The following is a 20,389-nucleotide window of genomic DNA, read 5'->3' as shown; positions in this document are numbered from 1 at the left end:
GGTGCCCCAGTTGGTCCCAGTCAGTGCCAGCAGCTGGGAGAGGGTGGGCAGGGCTGGGCTGGCACTGGGGTGAGGTGGGGCATCAGGGCAAGAGGGTAGGGCATGGGATAGGATATGGGGTGAGGTGGGATACAGCGGAGGATATGCAATGGGGTAGGATACAGGGTGGAGTGAGATACAGGGTGGGACATGGGATGGGATGGGCTGAGATGGAATGGGCTAGGATACAGGGTGGGATACAGGCTGGGACAAGACAGGTTACAAGATGGGATGTGATTCAGGGTGGGATATGGGATGGGAAGAGATGGGATTTGGGGTGGGATGGGATGGCATACAGGGTGGGGTACAGGAGGGGGGGGGTTCTGGCCATTGCACCCCTCAGGCACAAGCAGCTTGGCAGGGGCAGGTGCTGCGGTGGCTGGTGTTTGGTGCTATACCCCAGGGTGCAGCTTTGGGGACTGTGGTGGGGTGGGGTGGGCTTCTGGGGGGATTTGGGGGTGCAGGTGGGAGGTAAGATGTGGGGACGAAGGTGGGGGAGAGCACTGGGGAGAGTTGTGAGGTGCAGGGGGATGCAGGGCAGAGGGCTGTATGATAAGTTGGGGGGTGTAGGTGGCTATTGTGCCCTGGGGGGATGTTGGGGGGCTCTGGGGAAGGGGGTTCTGTGGAAGAGGGGCTCTGATGAAGGATGGGGGGCTCTGTGGAAGGGGGCACTCTGGTGAAGGATAGAGGCTCTGTGGAAGAATGGGGGGCTTAGGGGAAGGGGGCACTCTGGTGAAGGATGGTGGGTTTGTGGAAGGGGAGTGCTCTGTGGAAGGATGGGGGGGCTCAGGGGAAGGGGGACTGTAGTGAAGGATGGGGCTCTAGGGAAGAGGGTCTCTGGGGAAGGATGGGGTCTCTGGGAAGGGATGAGGTATCTGGGAAGGGATGGTCTGGGAAAGGATGGGGTCTCTGGGGATGAATGCTCTGGGGAAGCATGAGATCTCTGGGGAAGGACGGGGTCTCTGGGGAAGGGGTGCTCTGGGGTGGGATGGGTGCTCTGGGGAAGGACGGAGTCTGTGGGGAAGAACGGAGTCTGTGGGGAAGAAGGGGAGTCTGGGGAAGGGGAGTCTGGGGAAGGATGGGTGCTCTGGGGAAGGATGGGGTCCCTGGGAAAGGATGAGGTGTCTGGAGAAGGGATGGTCTAGGGAAGGATGGGGTCTCTGGGGAAGGATGTGGTCTATGGGGAAGGGGTGGTCTGGGGAAGGACGAGGTCTCTGGGGAAGGATGGGTGCTGTGGGGAAGGGGGGACTGGGGAAGGGGGGAGCTCTGGGGTGTGCGGGTGGGTGCGCGGGTGCTGCGCGCCCTCCGTCCGGCAGGCGGCGCTGTGCGGTGGCGGCGGCGCGCTGGCGCGGCGGGCGGCTCTGTGGCGCGGAGCTGTCCAGCACTTCAGGAGGGGCCGCGCTCGCCGCGCCGGGAGCCGGGAGCCGGAGCCGGAGCCGGGAGGGGCCGGGCCGGGCCGGGCCGGGCCGAGCGGGGCCGGGCCCAGCGGGGCCCAGCGGGGCGGCGCAGGCGGCGGCGGCGGCTCCGGGCCGGGCCGGGCCCGGCGGGGCGGCGGGGTGAGGTGAGGCGCGGCGCGGCCGGGCCCGGGCCTGGCTGGCGGGCCGGCACCGGGCCGGGGGGGGGGGCGGGTAGGGCCCGGGGCGGGAGGGGAGAGCGGGGCGGGGGAGCAGCGGGACCCCACCGGCACGGGGCGGGGGGCTGAGAGGTGCGGGGGGCTGGGGACCCCCGAGGGATAGGGGCGGGGGGGGGCTGAGGAGCCGGTGGGGATGGGATGGGGGGGTCGCGCTGCCTCTCGGGGGGCCGGGTGTTGGGGTCCCCGGAGGGGCGCGGGCGGAAGGGCTGGGCAAGGGGTGCAGCGTTCCGTGGGTGCTGGGGCGGCTGGGGACCCCGCGGGCAGGCGGGCGGTGGGGGAGGTCCCTGGGGTTTGATGCTTTTGGGGGTACGGGATGGGGCGAGAAGCCTGGGGGTGCGATGCCCCCCTGGGGCGCAGGGGGACCCCAAAGGGACGTGGATGTGCCAAGGGCTCCGCGGTGCAGGGGGGCCTGGCGGGGGGCACCCCACATCCCTCCCCGTGCTGCAGGGGGGCCTGGCGGGCCGGCGGCAGCGCTGACCCCCCCGGCACCGGGATTTTGTCTGCACCGCGGGCTGGGAAGGACGGGATGGTGATGAGCCCCCCCGAGGTTCCAGCACGTTGTGGGGTGCCAGTGGGAGACAAGGCCGGGATAACGGCCCTGAAGCCCCTCTCTCTGCTGTGCCGACCCCCTGGCTGTGCTGGGGAGGGGGCCCTGCAGCGCTGGGTCTGGCTGGTGAGATTTCAAACCCTGCGGGTGTTGCGCGGGGGAAGGAGAGGGGCAAGGCTTGGCAGCCGGGGAGCTGAGTGGCGGCTCAATGGCTCGTCATTTGGGAGCGTTTTTGCTTCTCCTTCCCAGGTTTGGCCCCAGGGATGGCCAGGCTGTGCCATGCGGGGGGCTGGTGGCGAGGGGTCGGGCCCAGCTCGGGGGGAGCAGGTGGCTTTCGGGGGAAGTGCGTTCATTCATTCTCTCCGGAGCCGAAATTTCAGCCTGTGGATGTTTCTTGGCTTGCCTGCGCTTCTGCTGCTGCAGGGGCTCGTGTGGGGGCTGCTGGCGTTTGGGGGTGTCTCAGGTTGGTGGTAAAGGCTGAGGACCATCTCACAGGGTGCAGGTGCTCGTGTCCTGTCTGCTCTCCCTGCCCTGGCATGTGGGTTTGTCCTGGCAGGGGACAAAATCTCCCACTGGGGGAGATTTTGGGGACAGGAGCGCGTGGTGCTTATGTCCCAACACACAACATCCTTGCTCCATCCCCCTCTGCCAGCATGGCCTTGTGCGATGCCACCCCCTGCCTCCCACCTGGCTCCCCCTGCCCCAGGGACTCATCCTGGCAACACGTGCAGGGAGAGGCAGGGGCTTTTGGAGCCAGAAGCTGGGCAGCTTTTAGCTTTTAGGGGAGCTTTCGGTCCTTGGTTGCTGCTGGGGATGGTGAGCGGGGGTTTTGCCAGGCAGGCGGAGGGGTGCAGGGCACTTGGCTGGTTTTGTCCCCGGTGCCAAGGAAATGGTGCTTTCCCCCCAGGCAGAGGGTCTCCTGCCCTGGGGGCCAGATCTGGCTGTGGGTGGATGTGTGACCGTGGGTCCTGGGTGTTGCTGGAGGGGGGGCAGAGTGTGCCCACCCCACATCTCTAGGCAGGGGGTGTCTGTGGGGTGTGGGTCGTCACCCCATGGGTTTAGTGCTGGCTGCTGGGGGCCTGCTGGCTGTGGGGGGCCCTGATCCCCAAATCCCTTCCTCCTCCTCTTCCTGACTGTCTCCCAGCTCCCGTTTTCCCCGGCCAGGTGGCCTGTGGCTTATATAATGTGCTCAAACCCTGGAATAGCTCCTCCCGTTACACAACCACCCAGCCAGTCGGGGGGGTGGGGGTGGGGGGGATCCCCGGCTGGACGATCCCCCTGCACTGGCCATGACCCACCCACCCACCCCCCCATGCCACAGTGCTCAGCCCTGGGGGTCATTTTCTGGGATTGTGTCCCCATCAGAAAAGGTGACCCCGTTGTGACAGTCATCCCCCTGCTCCTCTGGGGGCTCAATAATTGCTTTTATTGTTGTTATTCCCCCCATCCTCCGAAGTGGTGATGGGCCATGGGGCTACCTCTGCTTCCTGACTCCTTGCCCAGCAAAGCAAATGGACCCAGCAGTGCAATACCAGGGGGGCTGGGTATTCCCCCACTCTGTCCTTACCCATTATTTAAGCACCTCCTGGTTGTAGAAGGTCTGGCAGGGCAGCGAGCACCTGAGCCCTGCCTGCTGGGGCTGCCTGCTGGTCTCTTGGCCACCAGTGAGCAGCTGCTGGTGGCTGTGGTGGCCCCAGGGGGCTGAGTAGAATGTGGCCGGGGGGACACAGGGCTGCAGGGTCCTATAGGGGATACCCATCACCTGGACCTGCTGCCTCTCCGCTCAGCACAGAGGGGTTTGCTGCTGTCATTTGGATGTGTTTCTCCTCTTGTCCCTCATCCCTGGCTCAGGAATGGGATCACTGTGGGAGTCCCAGGGTCCCCTGGGGCTGGTCCCCATCGTGGTGTGACCCCCTTTCCACCAGCTCTCCCCCAGCCCGTGCTGAGAGCAGGGCTCACAGAGCCTGCCCCCGCAGCCCAAGGGGTTCAGGCTGGGGGAGCTTCAGCTGCAGCGTTTTGGGGACAGGAGCAAAGCCTGGCTCCTTGCCCTCCATCAGGCCCTTTTCTCTGGAACATCTCCCAGGGGAGCTGATGGGTCTCCTCTGCCCACACCCTTGTGTGGTGCCCGTCCAGTGGGGAGGACTGGTCCCCACCCCTGGTTCCCCCATCCCTACATCCCCAAGTCAGGAAGAAGCCCGGTTGCTTAGCAACTGTTTAGCTTCTCCACCAGCCTCCTCATCTATTTAAAAAAAAAAAATTATATATATATGCACAGACGTAGGTATGCACAAGCAGCAGCAAGCCCTCGCCCAGCTCGTGACCCCCCCCCCCCCCCCAGCCAGCATCCATATATTCTTTATTAATTGCATTAAAGTCTGTGAGGCATCAAATTTTGGTTGGGGAAAGGATGCTCTGGCTGGGGAAAATAAGGATGAAGGGGCTGGGATGGCTATAACCAACCCTCTCCTGCTATCCCTTCCGACGGGCAGGATCTCTGCCGGCTTGGGGCTGGGAGGCAGAGCTAACGAACCCCAGACCGGCTACGTTTAAAGCCAGATTTGTCTTTCTTTTTTCTCATTCTGGGAGGTCTGACTCATGGTTTTTGGCACTCGGGGGCTAGCGGAAGGCAGCTCTGGAGAAGGTCAGCCCAATTAATGGCAGCAACCCCAGACTTTTCCTCCTGGTAATTCTGACCAGGTGTTTAAAGGAGGCCGGCTGCCTTCCCATGATATTCTGGCATTTTGTGAGTGACAAAAAGAAGCCCCCTTCTGCCAGCTCTCCCCACAGCACGGCCAGGGAGCAGCCTAGCGTGGGGCTGTAAATGCTTCAGACACAAGGCGGTGACTTCGGTAGGTGCTGGTGTGCCCTGATGAGACCACAGAGGGCAGGGCAACCATGGGGGCTGCTCCTGTCACCCTCTCTGATGGGGCTGGAGGGTCCTCGCCTCGGCTGGGTTGTCCCCTGCGTGTTGGGACTGAGCTCTGGCACGCTCAGTGCACCAGTGATCCAGGGAGCCGCCGTCCCAGGCTCGCTGCCTGCATCCCGTGCCTGCATCCCTGGCACACGGGCGCTCGCCATCACCCTGGCTGGTGCAGCTGGATGTGGCGAGAATTAATCGAGCACCGGCCAGAGGCGGCTTTAATTAGCACCGAAGCGGGGAGGGGGAGGATGCCCAGGCACCGCTGCTGCCTTTCCCTGCCGAGGGGGAGATGCTGGGAGAGCATCCAGGCATTGCCAACACCTCGCTGCCATCCCCGCTCCCACTGGGAAAGCGGTTTCATCCGCATTACGGCGCGGCAGGGCCCTGCAACGGCAGCGGCCAGGAGTGACGGGCAGCTGCCTCCAGCACAGCCCCATGCCCGGGGTGCCGTGGGCATGGCCAGGGAGCAGAGCAGCACCCGGGGGGGTGGGGGGATTTGGGCAGAATCAGCTGGGAAGGGATTTGTTTTTCTGGGCTGGAAAATAAAAGGGCAAAAGCAGTTTGGTGAAATAACACTTTCTTTTGCTCATTTCCCTTGTTTTCTTCTTTTGCTTCGGGCTGGAGCTCCTGAATCCCTGAGTCTCCCTTCAAAGCCCAGGCTGGACAGCCCCCAGGGCTGGGACACAGGGATGGCCACATCCTGGGGCCACCCCACCAGATGCCCAGGGGTCCCAGCCCACAGGGAGGGAGCTCAGTTTAGAGCTCGGCTGGAAACCAGTAGCTCCAAAGCGCGGCAGGATGGTCCTGGCACCCCCATGCTGGCTGTGTGTCAGGGGCACAGCGCAGTGTGTCTGGCCGTCTGTCTGTCCCCACCTCCACTGGGCTGGCAGCACGGGTGCTGGGTCCTCCCCACCATGGGTGCCACTCAGCGTGGCTGGGAAGGGAGGGAGAGAACCGGTGTGCTGGGCTGGTCCCTGTGCTTGGAGTAAGGCGTGGGATGGAGATGGAGGATGAGGAGGAGGATGGAGGACAGGGATGAGGATGGAGATGAGTATGGAAGCTGGAGAAGGAGGGTGTGTATACAGATGAAGGATGGATATGGAGGATGGGGATGAGAATGAAGATGAGGATGAAGGATGAGGATGAGCTCTGAACATTTCCAAAAGCTCTAATCCAGGCAGCAGAAAGCACCTGCAAGATGAAAAGCTGTTTTGACCTCCCCAGGTCCCAGGGTGGCATGGGGAGTGCCGGAGGAGAGATCGGGACCCTGAAACGTGGGCGAATGGCTCAGCAAAATGGGAAGAGAGAGATTTGCTCTGGAGATTCCCCAGCAGCTCCAGCCTGTGGTGCCAGGGGGTTGAGCCCTCCTGGGTGGCACTCAGGGGATTTGGGTGGTGGGGACGGATGCCAGCGGCTGTCCCCAGCCACACCCTGCAGCCTTTAAGAGTCCGTGGGGACACGGCGCAGCGCTTGCCCCATGACGCCTCCTCTCCCTCTCAGCAAGGCGGCCGGGCAGCAGGCTGCCAGAGCTTGATGATTTGTGGGTAATTACTGCAGATAATGAAATATTTAACCATCGTCTTTATTATCGGGGGTAGCGCTGAGCCAGGCGGGAAGCCGCTGCCACTTGGGCAGGGCTGTGCTGCCTTCACAGACAGGTTTGGTGCCAGCGTGAGCTGGTGGAGCCGGGTGGTCCCCACGTGGTGGCCGATGGATGGAGGTTGTGGTGGTGACGGCCACCCTGTGTACCTGAGCTGTCGTCCCCTGCGGGTGCAGGGTGTCAATGGGGGGTCTCCTTTGGGGACAAGGAGGGCACAGGCCCAGCCTGGGGGATGTGGGCTTCTTCTGCCCTGGTGACTTGTCCCCATTGTCACCAGAGGTGTAGGACTGGCTCTGTTTTCCACCCAGGGCTTTTGCCTGTGGCCTGGCTTTGCTATTGACAGCTGGAGGGGGGTTGCGAGTGTTTTTTCTCTTCCTTTGTTTTCCTGCCGGTGCTGTGGCTGAGGCAGGGTGGCTGGTGTCACCTCTCAGGGTAGCTATGGCTCACGGCTGAGGGGACACCGGGATGCAGCGCAGTGTCCATCCCCAGGCTGGCTCCACCTGGCCCCTGGTGCAGGAGTGATACAGAATTGTAGAATGATAAAATTTCCCCTTATCATATCTCTAGCTGCATTCTTTTTACGGAGAGGGGGAAAGTTTCCTGGTGGGATCTGCATGCCTCCCCCACTGTGCAGCCCTTTCCCGCAGGTACCCATCCAGCTGCTGGTTTATCTCACATGCTCCTTCATCTACCTGCCCGGCTGTATATCCCACACGCTTTCAAGGTTTCACAGCAATGAATTCACCCACTGCCAGGCTCAGGATAAAATTAATTCCCGCTGGGGAAAAAAAAGCAGAGGCTGCTGTGGAAAGCATCCTCTCCTTCCCCCTCTCTTTCCTTGAGTGCCTCAGTGGGGGAAGGTTTCCCAGCAAGGAGCTTCCCCCATTCCCAAATTTCCTTCCCGGTTTTTGGCTTCACGCCTTGATGGGAGAAAGAGGAAGAGGAGCCCCCAGGCCAGGTTTTTCTGCAGCAGCTCTCCCATCTCTGGCCTGGGGCCACCCTGGGACATGGAGGGGGCTGGGGTCAGGGGTCCCTCCTGGGCAGGGAGAGCTGGGGGGGGTAGATCCTTGCTGTGGGGTGTCATGGGGCTTGAAATGTGGGTGCTGCCCTGCCTGCTGCAGGCAAGAGGGGATGAAGGGACACTCCAGTTTCTCTGACAGGGCCAAGCATCCAGAGGGTGCAGAGCCCTGTCCGGCTCCGGCTTCTCTGGCAGCATCTCCTGCTGCCTGCTCCTCCACGCCTCTGCGGCAATAAAGGCTGCTGGCTCCTCTCTGTGTGGTAATAATGGGGAAAAATGGAGGGGGAAAAAAAAGCTTTGTAATTAAGCAGTCAGCTGCCATCCTCCCCGGGCAGGCTTGTCAGGAGATAAATGAGTGCGTGGGGCAGCCAGTGGCAGCGGGAAAGCCGGGGATGTCCTCTGGGGATGCCACAGGGTGGGAGATGCCTTCCTGCTGGGCTGGGACCCCCACCACCCTGGGGAGAGCTCTGAGGCTTTTCCTCTCCTCAGACAGCAGAGAAATGTCCTTGAAGCTTCTCAGGGGCAATCTGTGTTCCCACCCTGGCTCTGTCCCACCTGGCATGGCCATGGAAAGCTCCGAACAACCTGGCATCCCACTGGAACAGCACAGCGGGAACAGCAAGCCCTCCCTGGGCTCAGAACAGTGTGGATCAGTCCGTGATCTGTCTATCCTGCCTTCACACCCACGCTGGGCTGAGGGATCCCACCTTTCCCAGGACAGTGTTTGGCCCCATCCTCCTTGGACGGCATGTGTCAGACACCACGGGCATCACAGGCAAGGGCTGGCTGCTTCCCACGTAGGCAATGATGTTCTCTGAAGAGCCTCTGCAGCAGGTAGAAACACCCCAGAGAAGTAGCTGCTGTCAAAAGCTGTGTCTCCGAGCCCAAAGCCAGCTTGGAGAGTGAGGGAGGGTGCTCTGCCTTTGTCCTCGACCATTTCTCTTTGTGCAGGACCTTCCAGGAGAAGCGTTTGTGGGAACAGCCCCCAGTAAAGTCCAGGCGGTGCCTCTGCAGCCTGGCTGCTGCTGGTAATGGAGGCAGAGGATCTCCAGTGGGAGCATCCCATGCTGGGAAGAGGGCCGGTGCTTTGGGTGGGGGAGCTGGGGCATCGCAGGACAGCGAGACTGAGGAATGGGTGCTCAGCCATGTGCCGATGGCCCGAGGTTGCTGAGACAGGGTTGTGTCTGTCGGGTTGATTCAGGAGATTTGGGAGCATCTCCTCCCCCAGGCTCAGGGAGCATCAGCCAGAGCCTCAGTGCAGCAGTGCTGCTCGGGAGCAGTTGTCCTCTTCCAAGGGGTTATTTTTGGAGCCAAGTGAGGACACGTTGACTGTGGTGGCGGAAGAAGGAGGCAGGGACACGTGAAGGTGAAAGAGCAGGGAGAAGGCAGGCAGGCAGCAGCTGGTGGGGAGCCTCACCTCCTCTCCTGGCCAGCACCAGGCCATTGCCGGACTGTGCCAGACATCAGGATGTCCCATGGCTGCATCCTCGCTGGCCAGTGCAGCTGGGGGATGCAAGGGGGATACCTGAGGTCTTTAGGGCATCCCCTTGCTGGATGGGGACAGTGCCTGGGACTGTCCCCAGAGGGTGTGAGGATGGATGCCCTTCCCTGTTCCAAACAAGAAGCAGCTGGCAGCGGGGCCCGTGGGGTTCAGAGGGATGCCTGGCCACCTGTCCCACTGCTACCGTATGGCTCCAGGTGACACAGATGCAGGCTTTGCCAGGCTTTCCCTGGTAAGAGGCTGGTGCAGAACATCCTCCTCTCTCTCCCATGAGCCAGCCCTCATGGCCTGGTGATGGGAAGAGCCCCAGCCTCGCTTTGCAGATGGAGAAACTGAGGCAAGGGGCAGGAAGGGTGCTGGCAGAAGACCCAGATCTCTCAGTCACCGTCCCCATCAACCTGCTGTGCCTGCATCTCTCTTGAGACAAATTTTCCCGGCAGGTCCTGGCAGGTTCCCGTGACCATCGCACGGTGAGAGTGAAACCAGGGCAGGGACTGACCCCCAAGTCTTCCTCTCCCTCCCAGGTGCTGCTAGCAGCGAGGCTGCCCATGCCAGCATGGCTCTCTACAACAACGGGGCCGATGTGCCTTCCCCTCAGGAAGCCTCCAATGGCTTCTCACAGCCCAGCGCCTCGGGTACGTGGCACAAGGGCGAGGAGGAGGTGCGTCTGGTGGAGCCCAGCTTGGTGAAGAAGGCTCACCGGGAAATCCTGGACCACGAGCGCAAGCGGCGGGTGGAGTTGAAGTGCATGGAGCTGCAGGAGATGATGGAGGAGCAGGGGTGAGTCGTGGGGCATCAGGGCTGGGATGGAGATGGACCCCATGGCTTGGGATCCTTTTGACCGGTTTGCACCTTGTTCTCCCCCTTTTTCCTCTCTAAAAAAACACCTTGATGTGGCAAACGTCCCCAGTTGGAAGTAAATCCACTTTAGGATGAATCAGACAGCTTTGGGGTAGACTGGTGGGTTGGTTTGCAAAGCTAAATGCCTCCAAGAAACACAGACAGAGGACTGCATCCACGCACATGTTGGAGGCTTGCCCTGGCCCCTCCGGTTGGAAAGCTGGGCTCCCAGCTCATAGTGCTGGGAAAGCCGAGACAGGAAGGAGGAATGAGTTGCTCATGGTCATGCAAGCCATCAATGCCACCCAGCCCGTGCCCCGCATGCCCGGGAGATGAAGGACAGCTGGGGTTTAGTCCCAGGTGAGGCTGTTCTGGTGCTTCAGTTTGTCCTGCCTTCCTTCTCTCCCCCTGGTTTTGGAGTGGAAGGAGCCCCTCCATCCTGTGACCCTGGCTGGGCACCGTGAGCTGCTCCCCAGCCTCTGCTCTCCCCTGGGGAAGCAAAGGGCTGGGGAAAAACCTGAGGGACTGGAGAGCATCCCTGCCCGGGTGGGCAGGAGGGGCTGGGGGGCCAGCAAGGAGACCCCCATTCCCACCAGATCCATGGTCATCTTGCCAGCTACCCCATAGCTCCGGCAGCCATGGAACAGCCTGATCCCACTGACAGCTCACTAAAACGTGATGGATGGAGCAAATTCTTCAGCACACATGGGTAGACGGGGACTGGTATCAGCTGGGGAGAAGGAAAATGGATTGAGGGAAGGCTTCGCCAAGGCTTTCATTAAGAGTGCAAGCGTGACCTAGAATTAAATTGTCTCACACAGACTGGAATAATGATTGTGCCTAATTTGTCGTTATGGAAATAAATAAGGCTGACCTGGTGCTTTGGGGAGCCCAGAGACTCCTGTCGGGTTCCCGCGCCCTACTAGGGATCTTACTACTAGTAGTATCATTATTGCGATGGGTAATAGCAATATTGCAACCGGTATTGTTGTTATTGCTGTAATTGCCTCTGCTATTATTAAGGCTATTAATAACGATGATGACGGTGATACACTGAAATGATAATATAATTACAGTAATAATCTTGGTCAACCTGGTTAATCCTCCGCCTGCTGTTTCCCTCCTCGCAGGGGCTCTCCGGGGGGGTTATATGGGAACCGCTTTGCACCCCTGAGGTTTCTGCCTGGGCCGGGGACCGCAGCCTGGCCATGGCCTCAGGCGAGATATTGGCAAGGGCAGGGCCCCCAGGATGAGCAGGTGTGACAGCAGAAGAGGTTTTGTGGGGATTTAAGCTCTCCCTTGTTTCCTGAAACGCGGATGGCTCCTCCTGCCTGCGCTGGATCTGGCTGCTGCTTGCTCTGGGCTGCCTGCGCCATTATTCCCAGCCTGCAGGCTGGATTTCTTGTCTGGAAAAGAAGTGTCAGCAATTTTTCTGTCTTTCTCAAATCCATTCTATGTGTTAAGTGCAAAACCCCAAATCCCTCCAATGGGGTTATAAGCAGTGCCGACGGGTGGAGGAGGGAAAGGGCCTGGTGAGGTGCTCCTGCCTCCATCACAGGATCCCTGGATGCAGGGCGGGGGGGTTCCTCGGCCTGGCCTTGCCCCCTGCAGATTTGCTAACAGCCCAGCCGCGGTGGCCCATCTGTCACCTCTTGTTTGGCCTCATGTCCCCTCTCTGAGAACATCAGCCGCGTTCATAATATGCTGCAGCAAATGCTCATCTTCTCGGGCGGACATCTTCCTGCTGCTGCCGGCTGGCGGCTGGCCGTGGATGGCCGGGGCTGGCAGCTCCATCCTTGTGCTGGGTGCACCGCCACCGAGGGTACCGAGCAAAGCAGCATCGGGGGGTGGGTTTGGCCCTGGTGTTGGGGCCCCCTGCACCCAGGCAGGGTGCAAGGCGAGGCGAAGCAGCTGGGTTGCCTTCCTGTGTCCTCCTGCGGGAGTCCTGGCCAGCTGGGGAATTAATGAGAGCCTTTCAGGGCAAATGAGCTTGTTAATATTAATTCCCCTCTCCTTCCTGTTCCCCTTCATCGGCACCACAGTGGGTGGGGGTGGGTGCTGCCACGTGCCCCTCTGCACCCAGGGGCACCCACTCTGAGTGGTATCACTGTCCCCAGCACAGGCTCTGCGAGGTGCCAGCCTTGGGGACCGCAGGGCTTGGCCAGGCTGTGACACCCAGTTTTCTGGGCTCCTTAGTGGTGATGCTGATGGGGTGTGACAGCGAGGATGGGATGCAAGCAGGCTCTATAGACAATGTGGGTGAGGACAGGGGGACACACCTGACCTCTTCCCTCTCAGGGTGGCAGCATGGTGGTGACATGGGGTCCCTGTCCCTTTGCCCTGTCCCCAGGGACAATGCTGAGAGCACTGCAGGTCCCTCCACCACATCCCTTCATTTGGATGTTTTGGTCGAGGGGGATGCTCGGGTGCTCTTGTGCAGCTGAGGGATGCGGCACAAAACTGCCTGCCCAGGGCTGTCACCTGTCCCTCCTCGGGGACACCTCAGGGACTGCTGGAGCGCTGTGGTTTGCTGCGGCTGTTCTCAGATGCCAGGGACAAAGTGATTAGTGTCTCTCGTTAATAACCCTGCAGTGGCCTGAGTCAGCGTTTGGCATTAGCGCAGAGCTGGCTTGGCTGCCGGGGCCCTGGCACAGCATGGGGATGAGGGAGGGAGGCTCACCATGGGACGGAGGTGCCAGGCTCAAACCCCAGCGTCACCAGCTATGATGCTGGCACTGCTGGGGGCATTTGGCAGTGCCAAAACCTGGGGCAATGGCAGGGAATGGCAACCTCATGGTCATCCTCTTCTTTTACCCCTTCCCTGATATCCCTTCCTCTGCCAAGCACTGCTGGGAGGGGCAGGCAGGAGAGAGGAGGACATGGAGGGTGGTGGTAGGGGACCAAGCTCTCTTTCAAGCCCTGGTGACTGTCACCATGCCACTTCTCCTTCTGACCAGGCCCTTGGGCCACATGTCACTCCAGAAGTTATGGGGTCCTCAGCAGGTCCCTGGGGAGCCCACGCTCCGGCCACAGCAGCTCTGACTGCATCTTTGCCCATCCAGGTACTCCGAAGAGGAGATCCGGCAGAAAGTGGGGACCTTTCGGCAAATGCTGATGGAGAAGGAAGGTGTGCTCACCAGGGAGGATCAGCATGGGCGCCAAATGTAAGTGAGGCATCTCCGAGTTGGCCTGTCTGTGTCCTGCTCACCTCTCATCCCAGAGAGGCACATCCCAGATTGCCTTCAAGTATCAGTGGGTGGGTGGATGGATTGATAGGGAGAGGGTATCTATAGGGATGGTTGGGTAGATGGATGGATATAGAGAGGGTATATAGGGTTGGATAGATGGATATAGAGGATATATAGGGTTGGTTTTGGATGGATGGATGGATATAGGGATGGATGGATGGTTGGATGGATGGATGGATGATATAGGGATGGATGGATGGATGGATGGATGGATATAGGGATAGATGGATGGTTGGATAGATGGATGGATATAGAGAGGGTATATAGGGTTGGATGGATGGTTGGATAGATGGATGGATATAGAGAGGGTATATAGGGTTGGATGGATGGATGGATGGGTGGGTGGTTGAATGAATGGATGGATGGATGGATGGATGGATGGATGGATGGATGGATGGATGGATGGATGGATGGATGGTCAGTTGGCTGGAGGCAGGGATTGCCTCTCTGAGGCAGTATCCTACCTCTGGAGAGGTTAGAGTTTCTCCTGCACTGGTTCTTTTGGAGACCTCAGGGTGCTGTACAGAGAGGCCAGCACTGCAATACTGCTGTCCCAGATGATGAAACCAAAGTGCAGAAGGTCTTGATGCTTGGCTCAGCCCACCAGGCAGTGGCAGAGACCAAGCTGCAGGTTTGCTGTGCCTCACCGCTGCCTGCTCCTGCCTCTTTGGGTCACTTCTCTGCTCTCCCCAGGGCTGAAATCTCAGCCTCTGCCTCCAGCCAGGCAAGGGCACTGGTTTCCAGTCCTTGCTCTTAATTCCATAACAGGATAGTCTGCCTGCCTCCAGGTGTGAAACTGGGGCAACTCAGCTAGGCTGGTGATGGTTCAGCAGGCTGGTTGCTGTTCTGTAACCCTAGAAATATTAGTGTTAGCAATAATAATTATTAATAACAGTAATAATAATTTCTGTTGCAAGGAGTGCAGGCTGGATAGGCAGGACTTGAGCCTGCTTCTCGTCTGGGTAGACCAGAGCCTGTGTCTCCGTGAGGCTGCTGTGACCTCAAGGAGCCCCATGGATGGAGCTTCTCCAAGGATTTCCTGCCCTGTGCCTCTGCCTCCTAATCACTCCTTATGATGCCTGGTCCCTGGGGGCTACTTATGCCCCAGGGAGCTTGCGGCTCAGGTTAGGTATCCAAAGCAGCCTAGCTCCTGCTGGGAATGTGGCGCTTGCTCCTCCTGCCCTGCACAGGACTGTCCCCAGCCTCGTGAGGATCCATCCTGGCTCGATGATGATTTATCTGTGCAATACTTAATGGCCCAGGCAGCGTGGCTGGCCCGGCGCGCACCATCCATCAGCCTGGAAACCAGGTCACTTGGGACAGGAATAGATGCTGCAGGTTCACTGAATATTAATGCTTCATTAGGGTCAGGAAATCAGGGCAAGGGGGGAGGCAGGGAAGCCGTGGCGGGGAGGGGAGAGCCTTCCTCCCATTGCTCTGCCAGCACCCAGGCAGGGAGGGACACCGCTCCAGGAGGGACACTCGGCTGTGCACAGCCTGGGATGGGGCGCATGGCCCTGGGGCAGCACAAAGGGTCCTCCTCCAGGCAGGAAAAAAACAAGCCACAGGGAAAACCAACCTGCGCAGGTCATAGAGCATCAAACCTGACTTGTTAACAAGTGGCCTTTGCCCATGGGGGCATGAGTCATCTCCAGGGCATCTTTCGGGGGCAGGCTCGTTAGGGCTGGCACCTTAACGAGCCCGTAGGGAAGCCAAAGGTGCCTTAAGGTTGTCCAGGCAGCCCTAGCTGTCACCTTTGAGGGCTTGCATTTGCGAAACAAAGGGTAATCATTAAAGATTAGCCCAGGGGCTATAAATAATAGTGCTGAGCTGGAAGGAGCCGTCTCAAAGCAAAGGATTGCTCGGAGGAGAGCAGAGCCGAGCCTGAGGCGCTTGGAGGAGGCTGGCATGAGCCAGGTCCAAAGGAGGTGGCTCTTCAGGCAGTGGGGACCTGAGCTGCTGAAGTCACTACCAAAGGATGTCCTGGGTGCAAAAGGGCTATGCTGGTTGAAGAGGCTGGACAAGGGAGTTAAACTTCAAATAAAGAGCCCCAGCCCTTGCAGTGGCTGGGAGAGAACTCAACAAAGCACCTCATGGGCCGGTCCTGCTCCAGCACCTCTCTGGACTTTTACAGCTGGGTTTTTGGCTGCTGGGACTATGAGTCTGAACCAGCTGGTCTCATTTCAAAGCAAATGCGAAAAGCTCAGCATCATCTGCAATGCTCCCCAGGGGAAACTGAGGCACTGAGCAGAGCCGTGACCACCTGAGTCCCTGGCTTGCTCTCTGCGCTCCTCCAGCTCCTGTCTCTATGTGTGCACAGCCTGGCGATACAGCCCGCTCCCCAAGGAGTAACTGCTTGATGGACAGGCTGGTGGGACTGAAAACAAACGTGAGAGTGTGCCGGGCAGGGAGGGATAATTGGGGCAGCACAAGCCCGTCTTGAGCCACTGAGCACAGCTAGTGGGTGAGATGCTGGCAGCAGGCTCTGGCATGGAGCACTGCCCGCTCACGGAGCAGACAGTCCAACAGGGAATTATCCCCTCTCTCTCCTCTCTTTTCCTCTTTACTCCCCTTCCCACGCTCGGGTGGGTGGTTGAAAGGCCGTTCCTGCCCTTGGGGCATGGCCAAAGCGGGAATCACTTGGAGAGGACCCAGAAAACCATGGCTGCGGTGCAGAAGGGAGTCCGAGACCCGCTTGAGCGATTGTCCATGATCAGGAGGAGGCTGCCTCGCTTGTAGTTTTGGTCCAAACCTTTTTTAATTGGGTTAAACAGCCCAGAGCCTGCCTGTGGCCAGGAACGCCAACACGTGCTACTCTCGGATCTGCCATCTGAGGCTGGGAGCATCCCTTCATTCAGCCGGAGGTGCTGGCTGGGCTGCCAAGGGACTGGTGCCATGGGGGCTGCGCTTCTCCACCAGCATCCCTGGCTGCACAGCTGTGGGCTGGGAAGGGCGGAGGAGCCCACATCCAGTTTCTGAGGGCAAATTTCCCTTAGGAAGCAAGCGCCTGGGCTGGTGTGATGCTGGGCATCCTCCAGGTGTGGACCCATCTGCTACAGTTCCCTCCAGAGCACCTATATGGCCATATCCCTCCAGGGCAAGATGTCCTACATTCCCCAAGAGCAAACTCCCAGCAGGATTTGATGCTGCTTCTGGGGCTGATGGCAGAGGAGGGCTGGGGAGGTGGGGGGTGGCAGGGAGAGCCTGGGCAGGAACTCCTGGGTCCCTCCTGCCTGCCTGGTCCAGCTGCCAGACCTCTGTCAAGCCCTGCCTGCAGCCCCGGTAGTCAGTGGCAACCTCCCACTGGTTTCCATGGCAGCAGGAAAAAATTAATGCTGACGAAGTCACTCAGGAGAGAGAGGAGTCCCTGATGGCTCCAGGCCTGATGGTCACCCACCCTCTCACACCTGACCCAGGGGGCACATCACCCATCACCTGCCTGAAGCTAGGGTGCCAAGCCAGCGGCACACAGGGGTGCTGGCCTCAAAGCCCGGATCATCCTGGGCAGCTCCCACCAGCAGGCGGATAATCACCCGAATCCCCTGACCCTCCTGCTGGCTCCTCTCACCCTAATCTGGCCCTGCCGTCTACCTGGACTGACCCCAGCCTCCTGCTCAGCTGCAGCACTTGGGCAATGCCCAAAGGGGCTCCAAATGATGCCAAAGCTGGACCCTGCAGGGGGATGGTGGCCTGAGCCCCGCGGTGTCCCTGTGCCAGCCCAGCAGGGATTCCTGCAGGGACAAAAGCCCCAGGAAGACCCCAAAAACACCACCACCATGGGTCTTTGCTGCATGTGGACCTCTAGGGATGTGACCAAGGTCCCCTGGGGGTGTTGTGGCAGAGGGGATGTCCCCCAGCTCCTGTAGCTGCACTGGGGCTGCTCTGGGTTTCCTCCCAGCCTGTCCAGTGGGAGATAGGGAGTGGGGAGCCCCTAATTAATCCTGTGCTTCCTCCTTTGGCAGCGTGATAGAAAACCACCACGGGATGGATGGGGAGGAGTACACGGTGGAGTACCCCGACTATGGCGAGGGCTGCCTGCTGCAGTGCGACTGCTCGGCTGAGTGCTACCGTGAGGACAGCAGCCACCGCGAGTACAGGTCCAGCCAGACCCACAGTGGGATTTTGAGGAGTGGGTGTGCAGGGGGTCCCCGTTGGGGGACACAGAGGCCAAGGGGCCCTCCCTTTTTCCCCCAACACTGTCTGCTTTTTCCCGCAGGCTGAAAAGACGCTCAAGCAGCTCCACCTCTCCTCCACCCAAGAAGAAAAAGAAAAAGAAATCGGGTCACCGCCGGAGCCGGTGAGTCCCCAGCTGTCCCTGTGCTGTCCCCTCTCCTGGAGGGCATCTCTCCTGCCAGCACAGCCCTTCCCCAGGCTCTGGTGGAGCAAGTCCCCCCACGTTGGAGGTGCAATGCATCCTCATGCATCGATGGTGCAACACGCACACGCACGTGCACGCAGGCACAGCACTGTGGGACGCACCGCGAGCCCACCCAGCTGCATGCACTGGTGGCACCTTGCCTGGTCCATGCTGGGAAGGAGCCAGCTGCCACAGGGCACAGCACCGGGCAGGATTTGACTGCCTGAAGGGTCTGGCTCTGTTTACCTGCTGGTCCCTCCCTGGTTAGTGGTGGCCACCTGGGCAGGATGCTGTCCCTAATGTCCCTTTCTTCTCTGCCTTCCCCATGGCAGCAAAAAGAGGAAACCTGGCTCGGAGCGCAGGTGAGTGCCCGCTGGGCTGGGTGAGCTGCAGGGTCCCTGCTGGGTGTGCAAGGCCACTGGACATGGGCTGGCCTCCACCATCCACTGTCCCCCTCTGAAATCCCAGTGGGAACTGGGCCAGCCTCCTGCTGGAGGCTACGGGGCCCACAAGGTGGCAATGGGACACAGTGGGATTCAGGCGCTCCGGCACTAAAAGCAGCCAGAGCCCTGCCAAAAGCCCTTCTCTATCCCCCACCCCAAATACCCTGAGGAAATAACTTCCATGTGATGTTCCTGCATCCCGTGGGTGGTCCAGGGCAAGCGGGGGGCAGTGGGATGGGACTCCTCTGGGCCATGAGGGCTGGGGAGTCCCTTGCTCCTCCCTCAAGGGCACCCACTTTCCCCCCCTCCCCCAGCTGTGACAGCTCTTCACCCATCCGCAAGGAAAAGAAAAAGAAGACTGGAAAGAAACACAGACGTGACAGGTAGGATGGACACTATGTCACCTTGGGGATGACGGGGCTGGCTGGGGAAAGTGGGGCTGGTCGGTGGCTGCCCAGGCCCTTGGGCTGGGGCGGGATGAAGGCATGGACAGGGATGAGTACTGATGGCTTTTCATGGGACCATCACCCCACAGCAGCTATCACCTGGCCCATCCAGTAGCCCACCACAGGGCCACCCCCCTGTCCTTGTCCCCATCCCCTGAGGCCACCCAGCCTTCACTCCATGCTGCCTGGCTCAGTGTGTCTCCTTCATCTCTGCCTCCTCTTCATCCCTCAGGTCTGAGTCGGGGTCACGGAAGAAGAGAAGACACAGGTGAGAGTGACGGCTGCTGGGAGCCACCCTGCTGCCACCAGCGCTGGCTGCCAGCTTCCCCCATCGGGGGTTCCCCCTCCCCTGCCCTCCCGCTGTCCCCATCCCCTTTGCCCATGGGGATGGACCCATCGGGCGCGGTGTGGGGTGAACGTGGGCTGTCATCACCCGCCGTCTGTCCACCTGTCCCTCGCCTGGTGAGTGTCCCCCTCACCCCACATCCAGACACCGCTGAGCATCCCCCACCCTTGGAGGTGGCACTGGGCCACTCTGGGTGACTGCAGGGTCCCACACGGCCCTGAATGTCCCCCGGGGGAGAAGAGGTGATGCAGGGCAGCTGTGGTCAGGGCAAACCCCGATGCCCTCTGCAGGCACCGTTATTTTAGGGTGAAAAATTAAAAAACAGGCAAAGGGTGCCTGGGTGGGCAGAGGGGCTCAGAGTGGGCTGGCACAGGGCAAAGCAAGCAGGGGGGTGACAACGGGCCTGAGCCCTGTGGATGCTGAGCAGAGCTGGTTCCCCCTTGCCACTACCACCCCCTCCTAGCCAGCCTTGCCAACCAGCACGTGGCCCCCTCAGTCCCCCAAAGCCAGCTGGGATCCCCACTGCAGCTTGAAGCTTGGTGGAGCCCAACTCCAGACCGGGCAGGTCCCCTCCATCACTCCTCCCGCAGCCTCGGTGGCTCTGGGGGGGCCAGGGAAGCCCCTCTGGGTGCTGCCCCCGCTCCTGTCTCTGCAGCTTTTGGTTCTTCCCGCAGGTCCCGAAGCCCCAAGAACAAACGGAAGGAGAAAAACAAAGAGCGCAAGAGGTGAGGGGCCGGGACAGTGGGGAGAGCGGGGTGCTGTGTCCCCCTGTGTACCCCCCACAGCGGCTCAGCCTGCCCCTTGGCCCCCCGGCCTCCCTCTCAGCAGGTCCCGCAGCGAGTCCTCAGCTTGGCGCTCACACCGGCGCAGCTCCTGCAGCTCCCACAGCGCCTCGCTCTCCTCCGACGACAGCGGCTCCAAATCCCCCAGCAGGTAGGGGCAGCCCGGGACCCCTGCCCCATCACCAGCAGCCCCCCCAGCCTCTGTGACGGGATCGCTTCTGGGGTAGAGGGCAGGGAGGCAGGTGGCAGAGAGGTCCCTGTGATGGGGACCCTCATGTGATGGAGGGCAGGGAGGCAGGTGGCAGAGGTGTCCCTGTGATGGGGACCCTTTGGGATGGAGGGCAGGGAGGCAGGTGGCAGAGGTGTCCCTGTGATGGGGACCCTTTGGGATGGAGGGCAGGGAGGCAGGTGGCAGAGGTGTCCCTGGGATGGGCACCCTTCGGGATGGAGGGCAAGGAGGCAGATGGCAGAGGTGTCCCCGGGATGGGGACCCTTGGTGTGATGGAGGGGAGTGGGATGGTGCTGCAGCACCTTGAGGGGTGTGTGTGTTGGGACCACGGTGCCCAGATGGGGGTTTCAATTTTGAACTCGAAAAAACACAAAACACCGATTTTCACCTTGTTTCTTGCTTTGGCAAAGCCTGCCCCACCATCTCAGCCCCAGCACGCA

The 20,389-nt window shown here is 60.4% G+C and overlaps 1 protein-coding gene across 1 annotated transcript in view; it reads left to right on the top strand.

Annotated features, from left to right (window-relative positions):
- Positions 1-1,420: 1,420 nt before the first annotated feature.
- Positions 1,421-20,389, top strand: part of SRRM3 (serine/arginine repetitive matrix 3) — a 28,909-nt gene continuing 9,940 nt past the window's right edge. The window contains 10 exon segments of the mRNA XM_055797889.1: positions 1,421-1,600; positions 9,783-10,038; positions 13,161-13,262; positions 17,309-17,443; positions 17,563-17,643; positions 18,036-18,065; positions 18,461-18,529; positions 18,825-18,860; positions 19,613-19,663; positions 19,767-19,871. Of these exon segments, the coding sequence (XP_055653864.1) occupies positions 9,815-10,038; positions 13,161-13,262; positions 17,309-17,443; positions 17,563-17,643; positions 18,036-18,065; positions 18,461-18,529; positions 18,825-18,860; positions 19,613-19,663; positions 19,767-19,871 (833 nt within the window). The 5' untranslated portion in view covers positions 1,421-1,600; positions 9,783-9,814.

The sequence above is a fragment of the Falco peregrinus genome, chromosome 2, assembly GCF_023634155.1.
Source record: "Falco peregrinus isolate bFalPer1 chromosome 2, bFalPer1.pri, whole genome shotgun sequence".
Taxonomy (NCBI): domain Eukaryota; kingdom Metazoa; phylum Chordata; class Aves; order Falconiformes; family Falconidae; genus Falco; species Falco peregrinus.
Note: the sequence above shows the minus strand (reverse complement) of the source record. Positions and strands in the feature narration are given on the sequence as shown.